This window comes from Silurus meridionalis, chromosome 24 (assembly GCF_014805685.1).
Source record: "Silurus meridionalis isolate SWU-2019-XX chromosome 24, ASM1480568v1, whole genome shotgun sequence".
NCBI lineage: Eukaryota > Metazoa > Chordata > Actinopteri > Siluriformes > Siluridae > Silurus > Silurus meridionalis.
This window is the reverse complement of record NC_060907.1, coordinates 852,500-867,696: the sequence shown is the minus strand read 5'-3', so window position 1 is coordinate 867,696 and position 15,197 is coordinate 852,500. Positions and strand designations below refer to the sequence as shown.

General features: G+C 46.0%; 2 protein-coding genes and 1 long non-coding RNA gene across 6 annotated transcripts; 2 read left to right on the top strand and 1 right to left on the bottom strand.

The window, feature by feature from the left end:
* Positions 1–101: 101 nt before the first annotated feature.
* Positions 102–9,490, top strand: rdh8b (retinol dehydrogenase 8b). The gene is given in 9 exon segments (XM_046838348.1): positions 102–168; positions 1,729–1,841; positions 2,089–2,127; positions 2,130–2,253; positions 2,463–2,499; positions 2,501–2,616; positions 3,139–3,232; positions 3,346–3,529; positions 8,697–9,490. Coding segments are annotated over 8 exon segments (1,053 nt in total). The 5' UTR covers positions 102–168; positions 1,729–1,736; the 3' UTR covers positions 9,051–9,490.
* LOC124378617 lies at positions 5,402–10,406 on the bottom strand. Of its 4 annotated transcripts, none has more exons than XR_006924275.1 (3): positions 10,314–10,406; positions 7,047–7,264; positions 5,402–5,739 (listed from the first exon to the last, which is right to left on the bottom strand). It is a non-coding gene; the product is annotated as an uncharacterized LOC124378617 (long non-coding RNA). The 4 variants fall into 4 exon arrangements; XR_006924277.1 differs by having other exon boundaries at positions 10,283–10,401; XR_006924274.1 differs by having other exon boundaries at positions 7,047–7,269; positions 10,283–10,383.
* A 1,247-nt stretch (positions 10,407–11,653) lies between these two features.
* LOC124378086 (zinc finger protein 883-like) lies at positions 11,654–14,015 on the top strand. Its single transcript, XM_046837591.1, has 3 exons — positions 11,654–11,701; positions 11,949–12,195; positions 12,296–14,015. The coding sequence occupies exons 2-3, from the start codon at positions 11,965–11,967 to the stop codon at positions 13,673–13,675; spliced, it is 1,611 nt and encodes a 536-aa protein (XP_046693547.1). The 5' UTR covers positions 11,654–11,701; positions 11,949–11,964; the 3' UTR covers positions 13,676–14,015.
* Positions 14,016–15,197: the final 1,182 nt, after the last annotated feature.

The following is a 15,197-nucleotide window of genomic DNA, read 5'->3' as shown; positions in this document are numbered from 1 at the left end:
ATATTGTAACACCCACAGTCTTTCTCCAGATACATATAACTGAGGCTGGATGTGTGTGTGTGTGTGTGTGTGTGTGTGTGTGTGTGTGTGTGTGTGTGTGTGTACACCTCTAGGCACAGAAGAGTCAATGGAATGCAGAATGCGCCAGAGCAGATCATATTTTATTGGGTGGGCAGCTCAAAATCCTGTTCTAGCATGCTCCACACACACACACACACACACACACACACACACACACACACACACACACACACACACACACATACAGATTGAGGTAGGTTAGCATGCCATAGCATCCTTCTATCTATTCTCCTGCACCTTCACCTGAGGTGCAGAAGAGACCATAGAAAATAAAGGGACTTGAGTTCTGACCCAGTGAGAGACGAATGGCCGGTCGCCATGACGATGGTTATGCTGACATCATTTCCTGGGTACGGTGACAAGGGTGTGTGTGTGTGCGTTGGTGGACAGCTTTAATCTGCAGCAGATTTATTAATAAATTCATAACAAAATAAAAAATAGAGTAAATTAATATGAACAGGTTTTAGGCTCGGCTAATCACCAACAAGTACCAAGTACTGCTGCTAGCTCCACCCCCTGAGCAACATCACCTACATCACACCTGAAACCTAAAGACCTTCTGTTCCAGGTGTGTTTATGCAGCTGTGTGTGTGTGTGTGTGTGTGTGTGTGTGTGTGTGTGTGTGTGTGTAGTGATTGATGTGGTTAGAGTGATGTGTGGCTGACGGACCCCTGGAGGAAGAGAGAGAGAGAGAGGAGAAAGAAAGAACATTACATACACTGTTACATATGAAATACATACGAACATTACATACGAAATACACGGTTGGATAAAGAAATATGAAATGAGAGATGGAGCGAGAGAACATGTGGAACTTAGTGATTATTTAAAGGCAGATGAGGAGAGTGGGATAAAAAGCTTGACATCTCTCTCTCTCTCTCTCTCTCTCTCTCTCTCTCTCTCTCTATCTATCTGTCTGTCTCTGTCTCTCGCAGTCACTTTCTCTCTGCATGACTCGCAGCAGTTCTCCTGAATTCCACACATATCTCCAGAAGCTCCGCACAGATGAAAAAATGTAGGGTGTGTGTGTTGGGAGGGTGGAGCTGCAGGTATGGCGATTGAGCTGCAGGTATGGAAGGTGGTGGAGCTGCAGGTGTAGGTGGTTAAGCTGCAGGTGGTGGAGCTGCAAGTGTAGGTGGTGGAGCTGCAGGTGGTTTAGCTGCAGTTGTAGGTGGTGGAGCTGCAGGTATGAAAGGTGGTGGAGCTGCAGGTGGTTTAGCTGCAGTTGTAGGTGGTGGAGCCGCAGGTATGGAAGGCGCTGGAGCTGCATGTGAAGTTGGTAAAACTGCAGAAATAGAAGATGGTGCAGGGAGGAAATATTGTGGAAGTGCAGGAATAGAAGGTAGTGAGGCTGCAGGTGTAGGTGTTTGAGCTATTGGTGTATGTTGTGGAGCTGCAGATATGGAAGGCCAAGGAGCTGCAGGTGGGGCTGGTAGAGCTGCAAGTGTAGGTGCTGAAGGAGCTGCAGGAAAGGGAGGTGGATCTGCACTCTCTGAAGAAGTTGTTTTCTCTAATCCAGGATAAACCATTTGACCTCATACACACATTTTTATCCTCATTCACTGTAATCCCTTCAGCTTCTCTCTCTCACTGTATATCTCTCTATCTCATTCTCACTCTCACTCCATCTCTCTGTCCATCTCTCAGAAGACATCATGGCTGCTCCTGGACAGAAGGTGGTGTTGATCACAGGCTGTTCTTCAGGAATCAGGTTGTGGATCGCTGCACTGCTCTCTAAAGACTAACAACAGAAATACTACAAAGAGAGAGAGAGAGAGAGAGAGAGAGAGAGAGAGAGAGAGAGAGAGAGAGAGAGAGAAAGAAGGTCCCATTTCCATGTGAACAGCTGCTGGATTCTGGACTGTGGTCAGATGTTGATTAGTTGTCTCTAACAACCTGAGTGCTTACTAGTTACTGTAAGATGTTCATGTAGAGTTTATGATAAAAGCCTCCATGGTCTGTGTGTGTGTGTGTGTGTGTGTGTGTGTGTGTGTGTGTGTGTGTGTGGTGATTACTACGATGAGGGTCCTGAGAAAGAGAGAGAGATGCTATTGAAGGCGGTGGGGGAAGCGTACGGCAAAACCCTCTGTCTCCTCACGCTGGATGTGTGCAGTGACGAGTCCGTCTCCGAGTGTTTTAACAAAATTAAGGACCAACATGTAGACATTCTGAGTATGTACACACACACCCACACACACCTACACCTACACACACACACACTCACTCACGTGCATACACGCACATGCACACACCTACACCCACACACACACACACACACACACACACACACACACACACACACTATCACACACACGTATAGTGTGATTAGGCCATCATTATTTACACATCACTACAATTGTTTTGTGTGTGTGTGTGTGTATTTAATAATGCAGGTGTGGGTCTGGCCAGTCCGTTGGAGTGTGTTTGACACGAATGTGTGTGGAGTGATCAGGATGATTAAAGCTGTCATCTCAGACATAAAGGAACGGCGAGTGGGACACATCATCATCATCATCAGCACTATGGGCCTGCAAGGTGTGTGTGTGTGTGTGTTGTTGGGAATGGTTTGCTTCCTACCTGAAAGGTCGCTTGTACCAGGTAACATGGAGGGGATTCACATCTGCCCTGTGCAGACTCACCACTGGTGTCCCACAAGACTCGGTACTTGGTCCCCTCCTTTTCTCCCTCTATACCCACTCCATTGGTGAAGTCATATCTTCACATGGGTTTTCTTACCACTGCTATGCAGATGACACTCAACCCAACTTCTCTTTCCCTCCATCAGATACCACGGCTTCCGTTCGGATCTCAGCATGCTTGACAGACATATCTTCATGGATGTGCTCACCAACTAAAAGTTCTCCCACACCACCCCACTGCTGCTCCTGCACTGGCTTCCAGTAGCTGCACGTATCAGATTCAAAACACTGATGATGCCTACAAGGTCAAAAATGGACCAGCGCCATCTTACCTCAGAGACCTCATCACATCTCACACTGCACCACGCTGTCTGTTCCACTGATTGTGTATTGTATGTGTTATTGTGTGTGTATATAGGTGTGGTGTTTAATGATGTCTACGCTGTGTCAAAGTTCTCTGTTGAGGGGTTCTGTAAAAGTCTTGCTCTGCAGCTGCACCAGTTTAATGTCATGCGAGTGTCTCTCTCACACTCACACACACACACACACACACACACACACACACAAGGTTAGTTTATTTAGCTGCTGATCACCGAGATGTGTGTGCTCTCTCTCTCTCTCTCAGTGTTTCTCTGATCGAGCCTGGTCCGGTCCATACTGATTTCGAGCAGAAGATGCTGGAACAGGATATTAAGAACCTCTACTCCAGCCTCGATGCTGAGACACTACACTACTTCAAGAACAATTGTCTTTCCGGATCCATGAACATCTTCCAATCACTTGGGCAAACACCTCAGCAGATCGCCATGGTAACAGTCTCTCTTCTCATCATCTCTATCCATGTTCTTCACTTCATCCCCTGGTCCCCTGAGCCCCTGTCCCCTGTGTGCTGGTCCCCTGAGCCCCTGTCCCCTGTGTGCTGAGCCCCTGTCCCCTGTGTGCTGATCCCCTGACTCCTGTGTGCTGGTCCCCGGAGCCCCTGTGTGCTGGTCCCCTGAGCCCATCCCCTATGTGCTGGTCCCCTGAGCCCCTGTCCCCTGTGTGCTGGTCCCCTGTCCTCTCTCGGTGTAACCTCTCTGAGTTTAGATGGTGGTTGTGGATTTATCTGCCTGATATGATTGAGGTCTCTGTACCTGCACCCACATCACCTGATGTTTCTTATATCAGAGTGAGATGAAGAGAATAAAGCTGATAATCTTTAATAATTATTAAATTAAATTATCTTCATGCTCCATGTTCATAAAGCCCTTTATTACTGTACTCCACTTCCACCTCCACTCTGCAGGATGTGATGCTGATCATCAGGTTTTTGTGTCATTATTAAGGTGTTTATGGCATTATGGAGATGGAAGAACATTAAAAAACAGCCCAAACCCCCCAAACCCTCAAAACTCCCAGGTCCAAAATCATTTCAATATACTGAAAGAAAAGAAAAAAGGAGGAAAAAACACACAAGGTGGATTCTGGTGTGCAGCTCCATGATCAGTCCTTTCTGTAACGTCCACTACCATGAGGAGACTCGTCTCAGATGGCCAGTGGTTGGAGAAGCTTCAAACGGTGTACAGACGCTGATCTGCTGCATCCTGCTCTTTAAATCGAGCTGGTGTAAAGTTCTGGTTCAGGAGAAGGTGGAAGGGGTTTGGATTTGTGTTTCTGTTTGCGATTGTGTGATCTGTAATGCTTCACAAGGTGAGCCGATTGTCCAAAGCTCTTCCCGCAGGTCTCACACCGGTACGGTCTCTCCCCCGTGTGCGTCCTCTGGTGTTTATTCAGTGTGAGGAGTCGGAGAAGCGTTTGCTGCAGGTCGTGCAGACGTACGGTCTTTCTCCCGTGTGGATCCGGATGTGGGTCTTCAGCTTAGATGCCTGAGAGAAATGTTTCCCACACTGGGCGCAGATGAAGGGTTTCTCGCCCGTGTGGGTTCTCCGGTGACACGTCAGGTTGAACAGCAGGGCGAACTTTTTCCCACAGCCATTGCAGCGGAACGGTTTTTCTCCATCATGGAGCTTCTCGTGTTTAAGTTGGTTGAAGTGTTTTCTGAAGCTCTTGCTGCAGACCGAGCAGTGGTACAGCCTCTCTGGAGCTTTCTCACTGTGGGGCTCCGAGTCATGAGCTTCCAGATGCTCCAGTCTGGTTTCGTTAGACGTGCTCAATGTATCAGCGGAGTCTTCATGGAGAAACGAAATGAAAGAAAAACCAACAGGTTCATCACAAATCACACTGGATTTACAAAAGAAAACCTGCCTCAGCTGTTAGACCCATCGAGGTCGTGGTGACCAGAACTTACCACACATTTGAAATTCATCTTCACTCTCTTCATTCTTCACAGGTTCTAGAGTTGTGTGTGAACACGGGTTCCTGCAGTCCACCAGCAGCACTGAACACTTCTTAATATGACTGTGTGGTGTGTGTTTACTGTGTGCAACGTGTTCATCAGTGTTTGTGTGTGTATTGTGTAGTATGTGTTCAGTGTTTGTGTGTGTATTGTGTAGTATGTGTTCATCAGTGTTTGTGTGTGTATTGTGTAGTATGTGTTCAGTGTTTGTGTGTGTATTGTGTAGTATGTGTTCAGTGTTTGTGTGTGTATTGTGTATGTGTTCAGTGTTTGTGTGTGTATTGTAGTATGTGTTCATCAGTGTTTGTGTGTATTGTGTAGTATGTGTTCAGTGTTTGTGTGTGTATTGTGTAGTATGTGTTCAGTGTTTGTGTGTGTATTGTGTAGTATGTGTTCAGTGTTTGTGTGTGTATTGTGTAGTATGTGTTGTGTAGTGTGTGTGTTGTGTAGTGTGTGTGTGTTTGCTGTGTGTGAGATTTCCATCAGCTCAGGTTCACTTTTATAAACGTGAACGTCGTCCACCTGTGGGAGTGTGTGCAGGTCTTCATCTTTAATGTGTGGGTGATGTTCTTCAGTTTTACACTCTGAAGTCCAACAGAATTCCGGTTTGAGGGCATCGTTCTCCAGCTGCTCCAGCGGGACTGGACTCAGTTCAGTCTTCAATACTGGACAGAACCCTTCCTCCTGAAAAATGTAAATATATATAGATGTTCATCGAGGTTCTTCAAAAATATACGGATTTAAAAAAATCTTAAATTACATAAAAATAAGTATCACACAATATACATCAAATCATTTTTGACCTTCACCCTGTCATGACCTTCACCCTGTCAGCTGTCCACACAGCAGTTCTGCTCACATCTACTGAGGAATAACATTTATGAAATGTATCAGTCAGGATTTCAGCCTCATCATAGCACAGAGACGGCGCTAGTTAAGGTGCTAAATGACTGTTATTGGCCTCTGATCAGGGTTTTGTCTCCTACTCCACCCCTCACCTGGTGTTGAAGCTCTACTCCACCCATCACCTGGTGTTGAAGCTCTACTCCACCCCTCACCTGGTGTTGAAGCTCTACTCCACCCCTCACCTGGTGTTGAAGCTCTACTCCACCCCTCACCTGTTGTTGAAGCTCTACTCCACCCCTCACCTGGTGTTGAAGCTCTACTCCACCCCTCACCCTGGTGTTGAAGCTCTACTCCACCCCTCACCTGGTGTTGAAGCTCTACTCCACCCCTCACCTGGTGTTGAAGCTCTACTCCACCCCTCACCCTGGTGTTGAAGCTCTACTCCACCCCTCACCTGGTATTGAAGCTCTACTCCACCCCTCACCCTGGTGTTGAAGCTCTACTCCACCCCTCACCCTGGTGTTGAAGCTCTACTCCACCCCTCACCTGGTGTTGAAGCTCTACTCCACCCCTCACCTGGTGTTGAAGCTCTACTCCACCCCTCACCCTGGTGTTGAAGCTCTACTCCACCCCTCACCTGCTGTTGAAGCTCTACTCCACCCCTCACCTGGTGTTGAAGCTCTACTCCACCCCTCACCCTGGTGTTGAAGCTCTCCACCCCTCACCTGGTGTTGAAGCTCTACTCCACCCATCACCTGGTGATGAAGCTCTACTCCACCCCTCACCCTGGTGTTGAAGCTCTACTCCACCCCTCACCTGTTGTTGAAGCGCTACTCCACCCCTCACCTGGTGTTGAAGCTCTACTCCACCCCTCACCTGTTGTTGAAGCTTTACTCCACCCCTCACCTGGTGTTGAAGCTCTACTCCACCCCTCACCTGGTGTTGAAGCTCTACTCACCCCTCACCTGGTGTTGAAGCTCTACTCCACCCCTCACCTGGTGTTGAAGCTTTACTCCACCCCTCACCTGGTGTTGAAGCGCTACTCCACCCCTCACCTGTTGTTGAAGCTTTACTCCACCCCTCACCTGGTGTTGAAGCTTTACTCCACCCCTCACCTGGTGTTAAAGCTCTACTCCACCCCTCACCTGGTGTTGAAGCTCAGCTCCTGGGTGGTGTGTTAACTTCTGGTGTAATTCGGCCACCTCGTTCTTCAGTGCAGTAATGTGAGCATGGAGAAGCTCGATGTCCTCCATGGAGAGATCGGTGTTTACAGCCACTGACTGCACGGAGATCATCATTTCTCCTGGAAAGTTCTCCATTATCTTCACACCACTGCACATGCCACTGCTCCACTGCCATCCACCTGCACTACCAACAACAATGACGAGGTCAAAGGACAACCACCAAAACAAACATCAACACCACACAACTTGTTTACCATAACCTCCTGTATATGGAGATGTGTCTTCATCACTCTGGGTCCTCATGAAAGATCTAATTCTACACACATCACACACAACTCACTTACTCTCACAAACATCCCACTAACATTCACACACATTTCACTACCTTACAACCTTACAGCTTGCGTGGATCAGCAGTGAGTGAGCAGTGAGTGAGCAGGAAGTGAGCAGATCATCAGTAAATTTGCAGATCAGCAGTAGATTAGCAGTGAGTTCAGAGTTCAGATCAGTAGTAAGTGAGTGAGCAGATCAGCAGTAGGTGAGCAGTAAGTGAGCAGATCAGCAGTAAGTGAGCAGATCAGCAGTAGGTGAGCAGTAAGTGAGCAGATCAGCAGTAAGTGAGCAGTAAGTGAGCAGATCAGCAGTAAGTGAGCAGATCAGCAGTAAGTGAGCAGTGAGTGAGCAGATCAGCAGTAAGTGAGCAGTGAGTGAGCAGATCAGTAGTAAGTGAGCAGATCAGCAGTAGGTGAGCAGTGAGTGAGCAAATCAGCAGTAAGTGAGCAGTGAGTGAGCAGATCAGTAGTAAGTAAACAGATCAGCAGTAGGTGAGCAGTGAGTGAGCAAATCAGCAGTAGGTGAGCAGTAAGTGAGCAGATCAGCAGTAAGTGAGCAGTAAGTGAGCAGATCAGCAGTAAGTGAGCAGCAAGTAAGAAGATCAGCAGTAAGTGAGCAGATCAGCAGGTGAGCAGTAAGTGAGCAGATCAGCAGTAAGTGAGCAGTAAGTGAGCAGATCAGCAGTAAGTGAGCAGCAAGTAAGAAGATCAGCAGTAAGTGAGCAGATCAGCAGTAGGTGAGCAGTAAGTGAGCAGATCAGCAGTAAGTGAGCAGTGAGTGAGCAGATCAGCAGTAAGTGAGCAGTGAGTGAGCAGATCAGCAGTAAGTGAGCAGACCAGCAGTAGGTGAGCAGTAAGTGAGCAGATCAACAGTAGGTGAGCAGATCAGCAGTATGTGAGCAGTAAGTGAGCAGATCAGCAGTAAGTGAGCAGATCAACAGTAGGTGAGCAGTAAGTAAGCAGACCTATTTTCTTCTATGTTCTCAAACGTATTTCTTCTAGTCACGTTCTAATGAGCCCATAGAAGGTGGTCACTTCATCACATCAAAATGATAAAGCGCACGCACGCGCACACACACACACACACACACTTCACTCTCTCTGAGTAACAGCCAGACATCGCTTCAGTCCTTCACGTGTGAACAATCGTTCTGCGTTCTGTTTTCTCTTCCTGCACCTGCATGTGGAACAGTTCTGCTTTTATTCTCTTTCTCATGCTGTTCACTTTCACTGAATCACGCTCAATTATTGTATTAGATTGTGTATTTGTATTTTCCAGCTGTTCCAGAGAACCTTTACGTGTGATATGGGCACACAGACCTCGTCTGATCTCTCTGCTGTTTATGATGAAGACCTTGATGATGACTCCTGCATTCCTGCAACAAACCAACCATCTCCTCCTCATCCCTCATGTTGGTCTCCTACATCTCCGGTCCTGTCACCTGATTATTATGCTCCCTTACCTTCACCTGACTCTGACCCTGAAGACTCCCTCATGTCTTCTGCAGCTACTGAGGCTCACAAACTCTTTTTCCCAATAAACATGATCAAGTCTCCCTTATACGTGTCTTTGTTCTCCGTCTCTCCAACGCTCATCTCACCAGTCAGACTCTACTCCACTCTCAGACATTAGTATCTGATTATTATGATGTTAATTCTACTTGGAGTAAACAGATGACACGAGTTTGATTAAGATCTCAGATAGATAGGTTTAATCAGCTGCTTCTTCTGTATCTAACAGCTTCTACACTGATCATCAGGTCACACACAGAGAAACTTCCTGTTTATTGATATCTATTTCATCTCATTTCCTTCCTCCAGCAGTTTCTCCTTCTGTCTCACAAAAAGCTCCCTCACCTCCTTCTTTCCCTCATTTAGATATCGTGTGTTACTTCTGAGTTTTTATAGAAGCTCCTGTTTGAAACACATTTGCTGTTTCACAACTTTTTATAAACGCACTTCCTGTTTTTCACTTTTCACTGTTAAACATTACAGCACTTTATTCCTCTCTGAGACCCTCAAGCTCTCCAGTTCTCCAATTCTCCTGCTCTCCAGCTCTCCAATTCTCCTGCTCTCCAATTCTTCAGCTCTCCAGCTCTCCAGCTCTCCTGCTCTCCAATTCTCCTGCTCTCCAGCTCTCCAGCTGTCCAATTCTCCTGCTCTCCAGTTCTCCTGCTCTCCAGTTCTCCTGCTCTCCAGTTCTCCTGCTCTCCAGTTCTCCTGCTCTCCAATTCTCCTGCTCTCCAATTCTTCAGCTCTCCAATTCTTCAGCTCTCCAATTCTCCTGCTCTCCAATTCTCCTGCTCTCCAGCTCTCCAATTCTCCTGCTCTCCAATTCTCCTGCTCTCCAGTTCTCCTGCTCTCCAGTTCTCCTGCTCTCCACCTCCTGCTCTCCAATTCTTCAGCTCTCCAGCTCTCCAATTCTCCTGCTCTCCAGTTCTCCTGCTCTCCAGTTCTCCTGCTCTCCAATTCTCCTGCTCTCCAATTCTTCAGCTCTCCAATTCTTCAGCTCTCCAATTCTTCAGCTCTCCAATTCTCCTGCTCTCCACCTCCTGCTCTCCAGCTCTCCACCTCCTGCTCTCCACCTTCAGCTCTCCATTCTCCTGCTCTCCACCTCCTGCTCTCCTGCTCTCCAGCTCTTCAGCTCTTCAATTCTCCTGCTCTCCAATTCTTCAGCTCTCCAATTCTTCAGCTCTCCAATTCTTCAGCTCTCCAGTTCTCCAGCTCTCCAATTCTCATGCTCTCCATTTCTTCTGCTCTCCAATTATCCTCTTATTCTCTAATCATCATTATTTGTATCATTTCCCAACATGTTCAACTTTAACATCGTTATTATATTTAAACTTTTTATATTTATATATTTACATTTGTCAGTAAAGTCCATGAAGAAAATCACCTCAAAACTCCAACCTGCTCCACAACACACACAGCACGCGCTCATCACCACCACCTACCGCCACTTCCGGATTATACAGGAAGTAGAAGAAAAACATCAGCTCAGGCCTCGTGTGTCAAAATAAAAGTGTGTTAAAAAAATCACCATTCAGAATATTATTATTATTATTATTATTATTATTATTATTATTATTATTATTATTATTATTATTATTATTATTATTATTGTTATTGTTGTTGTTGTTGTTGTTGTTGTACCACCAATTCTTTTTATTTATATTTTATAAATTACAGCCCCAATTCCAAAACATTTATGACACTGTAAAATGTAAATAAAAACAGAATGTAATGATTTTCAAATCTCAAAAACCCATATTTTATTTTCAATAAATCATAGAAATACATATCAAATGTGTAAACTGTGGATGTGATGAGGAAACAAAAGTCTGGAGAAAGTAAATGTTGTTTAAATGAAACAGTTGGAGAAACTTTCAGTATTTAATGAGGTTAATTGACAGCAGGTCAGTGAGATTTGGGTATAAAAAGTGTATATTAGAGAGTCTGGTGTAAAATTTACATTAAATTAAAAAATAGTGGAATATCTCATCATTTACAGAACATAATATCATCAAAATATAAAAAATGTAGTGTCAATGATAAGATATTCAGCTGTTTGTCAGAAAGAGAGAGAGAAATCTGGATAACTGACTGAAATAAGATCATTGTAATGGTTATAATGTTGGTGTATATCAGGGGTTAAAACAATGTATTGTTTTGTGCAGATGTAAGGTAGTTGCCTACTTGCACCACTAGGTGGCATGAGTGTGAGTTCTTTTTGTCGCTGGTAAGCAGTAGTGATTTGAAGATCGGATCATTTTAAAGACAAAATTAACAAATCTGTTTTTGTCATTTAGTTGCTGTCTAATCAAAAATACAATAAAATAAATATAAAAATTTCAATTGTTAATGAAAAAATTACGTAATTTTGTCCAGGCTGCTGTGGTGAGGTCATCATCTCCCCCTGCTGTACACAACATGAACTGCTGAACATGTGTGCATGGAGAGATTTTGAGCGCAGTTCGCGTTGTGTACCAGCAGGGGGAGATAATGAGTTTAAGCGCTTGTTTCTTAAAGCGAAAACGCAGGAGGAGAAGAAGCAGCAGCAGGAGGAGGAGGAGGAGGAGAAGAAGAAGAAGAAGAAGAAGAAGAAGAAGAAGAAGAAGAAGAAGGAGGAGAAGGAGAAGGAAAAGTAGCAGCAGCAGAAGGAATAGGAGAAAAAGGAGAAGAAGACGAAGAAAAATAAGGAGAAGAAAAAGACAGCAGAAGAAGCAGAAACAGGGGAAGAAGAAGAAGGAGAAGAAGGAGAAGCAGAAGAAGCAGAGTTGTGTGGTAAGGCTGAATGGAGAAGATATTCCTGAGGTTCTGTAGTAGTTCAGCTGCAGCTGCAGGAGTTTGAATTTTTAGTTTAAAATAAGAAACATTAATATAAAAAATCTGATTCTATTATTATGATGTTTTATGAATGAAGGTCGAGTGCAGACACTTGGCTCTGATTGGTTGGGGAAGCAGAGGGGGAGGGTATGGGGTCGGGGTTATTTTGATTGATGTATTGATGAGTGTCTAAACTGTTTATCAGTAAAGAGCTGGAGAGCATGATGATGATGATGGAGGAGGAGTGTGTGGGAGGAGTAGGAGGAGGAGAAGAAGAAGCTGTCCTGCAGCTCCATCTGCTTTGTGATTCTCCATCTTTCTGTACGGTGTCAGTGGGGACGGATCTGTCCATGGCTGACATCTCCCACCTCTACGATGAAGTGTGTGAGCTCAGAGAGCTGGTGTGTGCGCTGGAGGACATGCTGCAGCGACAGAAAGCCATAAACACTCAGGTGTGTGTGTGTGTGTGTGTGTGTGTGAGATGACCATCATGAACTCAGATCTCCTCAGTCATTACCTTGTCCTTAATTCTGTTATTTTTTTTTCTCTCAGGAGGTGAGAGGATCTGCACCAGGGCTGTGCTCCGTGTGTAAAGCTGATCTGAAAACCTCAGAAGCTCGAGACTCTGAGCTGAGTGTGTCTGGTGAGTGTGAGGAGGAGTGTGAACCTGAAGGCCCACCACAGGCTCTGCAGAAGACAGCGGAAACGAATGATGAAAATGGAGAGACTAGCGCTAACGAGGAGGACGTGGTTCCTCACAGTGTTTCTGATGTTTCAGCTGACGAGGAAAGAAGAGAACCGCACGTTCATAAACTCAAACTCAGGACGAGACGAAATTCAGGAGATCTGGAAGACACGATGTCTTCTCAGGGACGAGGTTCCAAAGAAAATGAAGACATGAAGGACGTTGAGGAATTGAAGAGCGATGGCAGCGTTAGCGAGAAAGTGTTTAAATGCTCTCAGTGCAAGAAGAGCTATGGAACAGCTCCCAGCCTGAGAATCCACATGAGGAGGCATGCAAAGGAGATGAGGTTCTGCTGCAAGGAGTGTGGGAAAGGCTTTGTGACGTCAGCCGAGCTGAAGCTGCACGCCAGCAGACACACCGGGGTCAGCAGCTTCGTGTGCGTGGTGTGTGGTCAGAACCTGGCCGGCTCTTCGGGCCTCAAAGCTCACATGATGATGCACAGCGACGAGAGACCCTTCTCCTGCAGGGAGTGCGGAAAGACCTTCAGGACCAAGGGGAACCTCAAAGCCCACCTGAGGACCCACACCGGGGAGAAGCCGTACCGCTGCTCATACTGCGAGCGCACCTTCAGCCACGCCCCCCGCGTCAAGGTCCATGAGCGCTCGCATACCAAGGAGAAACCGTTCAAATGTGGCACGTGCGGGAAGACGTTCACGCGCATGGACAGCCTGCGCTCGCACGAGAGTGTGCACACGGGCCTGAAGCCGTACCAGTGCTCGCACTGCGGGAAGAGCTTCCGCCAGTCCAGCCACCTGCTGTGCCACGAGAGGACGCACACTGGTGAGCGGCCGTACCTCTGCTCCGACTGCGGCAAGAGCTTCTCCAGCCACGCCCACTTCCGCAGCCACCGCCGCATCCACACGGGAGAGAGACCGTACCAGTGCACCTCCTGCGGCAAGAGCTTCAGGAAACAGTTCACGCTGCTGCAGCACAGCAGGACACACACTGGGGAACGGCCGTACCAGTGCTCCCAGTGCAACAAGAGCTTCGCCCGCACCTGCACGCTTAAGCAGCACCTCAGGATGCACTCGGGGGAAAAGCCGTACCAGTGCTCCATCTGCGGCCTCAAGTTCCCCTTCCTCAGCTCTCTGCACCAACACCGCAAAAAACACGGGCAAGACGGAGCGCACTGCGCTGCTAACGCAGGGATCTCCTCAGGAACTGTGCACCAATCTCACCCAGCCTGAAGACCCATCAGGAACTTCACACACAGCCTGAAGACCATTAGGAACTGTACACCAATCACAGCCAGCCTGAAGATGCATCAGGAACTGTAAACTAATCACACCCAGGATGTAGATCCGTCAGGAACTGTAGTGTGTGTGTAGTATGTGCCATAAAGTATTCCATTTGTGTGTGTGTGTGTGTGTGTGTGTGTGTGTGTGTGTGTGTGTGTGTGTGTGTGTGTGTGTGTGTGTGGTTAGATGATGGGATTAAAGCTGCTCTTAGTGGTGTGATTGTGTAAAATCCTTCATCAGGATCATGAAGCTGATTTATATTTCACTTTAATAAATATTTCATTCAGAAGCTCAAACTCCTCACCATCACCCTCACTATGATTAATGGTGAGTGTGTACACACTACCGGTAGAGCAGATTAGCCGTGTTTCACCACGTTATCGACCTGGTAGGACTATTGTTCCAACCACTAAGGACAGATTCATAAATAACCTGCCTGATTTATCTCAATTTCTCACTAAACCCATAACTACTAATAATCTTGATGAGATAACTAAGAACATAGACCTTATCCTCACTAGCACATTAGACACCGTTGCCCCTATCCGGTTAAAAAAGGTTAGAGAACAAGCACCTGCACCTTGGTATAATAGTCATACACATGCCCTCAAGAGAACAGCCCGTAATCTGGAGAGAAAATGGAGGAAAACTAAATTGGAGGTATTTAGAATCGCGTATAAAGACAGTATGCTCAGCTACAGACGGGCGCTAAAAGCTGCTAGAGCTGAACACCTGAGCAAACTCATAGAAAACAAAAAAACAATCCCAGGTTCCTTTTCAGTACTGTAGCTAAACTAACTACAAATCAGGGCTCTGAAAATTGTGTTCCATCACAGTTTAGTAGTGAGGACTTTATGAATTTCTTCACTGAAAAAATAGATAACATTAAAAAACAATTGTGGGGTCCAACCTTTGACACCATTTCCTGACATTATCTCACCTACAACTCCACTGTTTTACATGTATAGGACAGGAAGAGCTGTATAATGTTATCACCAAAACTAAATCAACAAAAAAAACCTAAAAAAAACCTAAAAAACCTAATCTGGATCCAAACACGCTATCGAATTACAGACCAATCTCAAATCTCCCATTTATGTGTAAGATTTTAGAAAAGATTGTCTCTGCCCAGTTCTGTTCCTACTTACAAGAGAACAATATCTTTGAAGAATTTCAGTCAGGTTTTAGGCCCCATCATAGCACAGAAACTGCTCTAGTTACAATCACTAATGACCAGTTTTTAGCTTCAGACCAAGGCTTCATCTCGCTGTTAGTTTAACTAGATCTTACTGCTGCATTCGACACTATAGATCATGATCTTCTCCTAGATCGCTTACAGAATTACTTCAGCATTCAGGGACAGGCATTAAGCTGGTTTAAATCCTACCTGTCCGATCGTTACCATTTCGTAGATTTAAATGGAGAGCTATCCAGGTTAATGCTAGTAAATTATGGCGTGCCACAAGATTCA

What these genes read in the sequence shown, in the direction of transcription:
- LOC124378086 (XM_046837591.1), top strand. Translation starts at nt 11,965, where the DNA reads ATGATGATGATGATGGAGGAGGAGTGTGTGGGAGGAGTAGGAGGAGGA. An exon ending in AGAAAGCCATAAACACTCAG is followed by an intron (nt 12,196 to 12,295) that starts GTGTGTGTGTGT and finishes TTTTTCTCTCAG; the next exon opens with GAGGTGAGAGGATCTGCACC.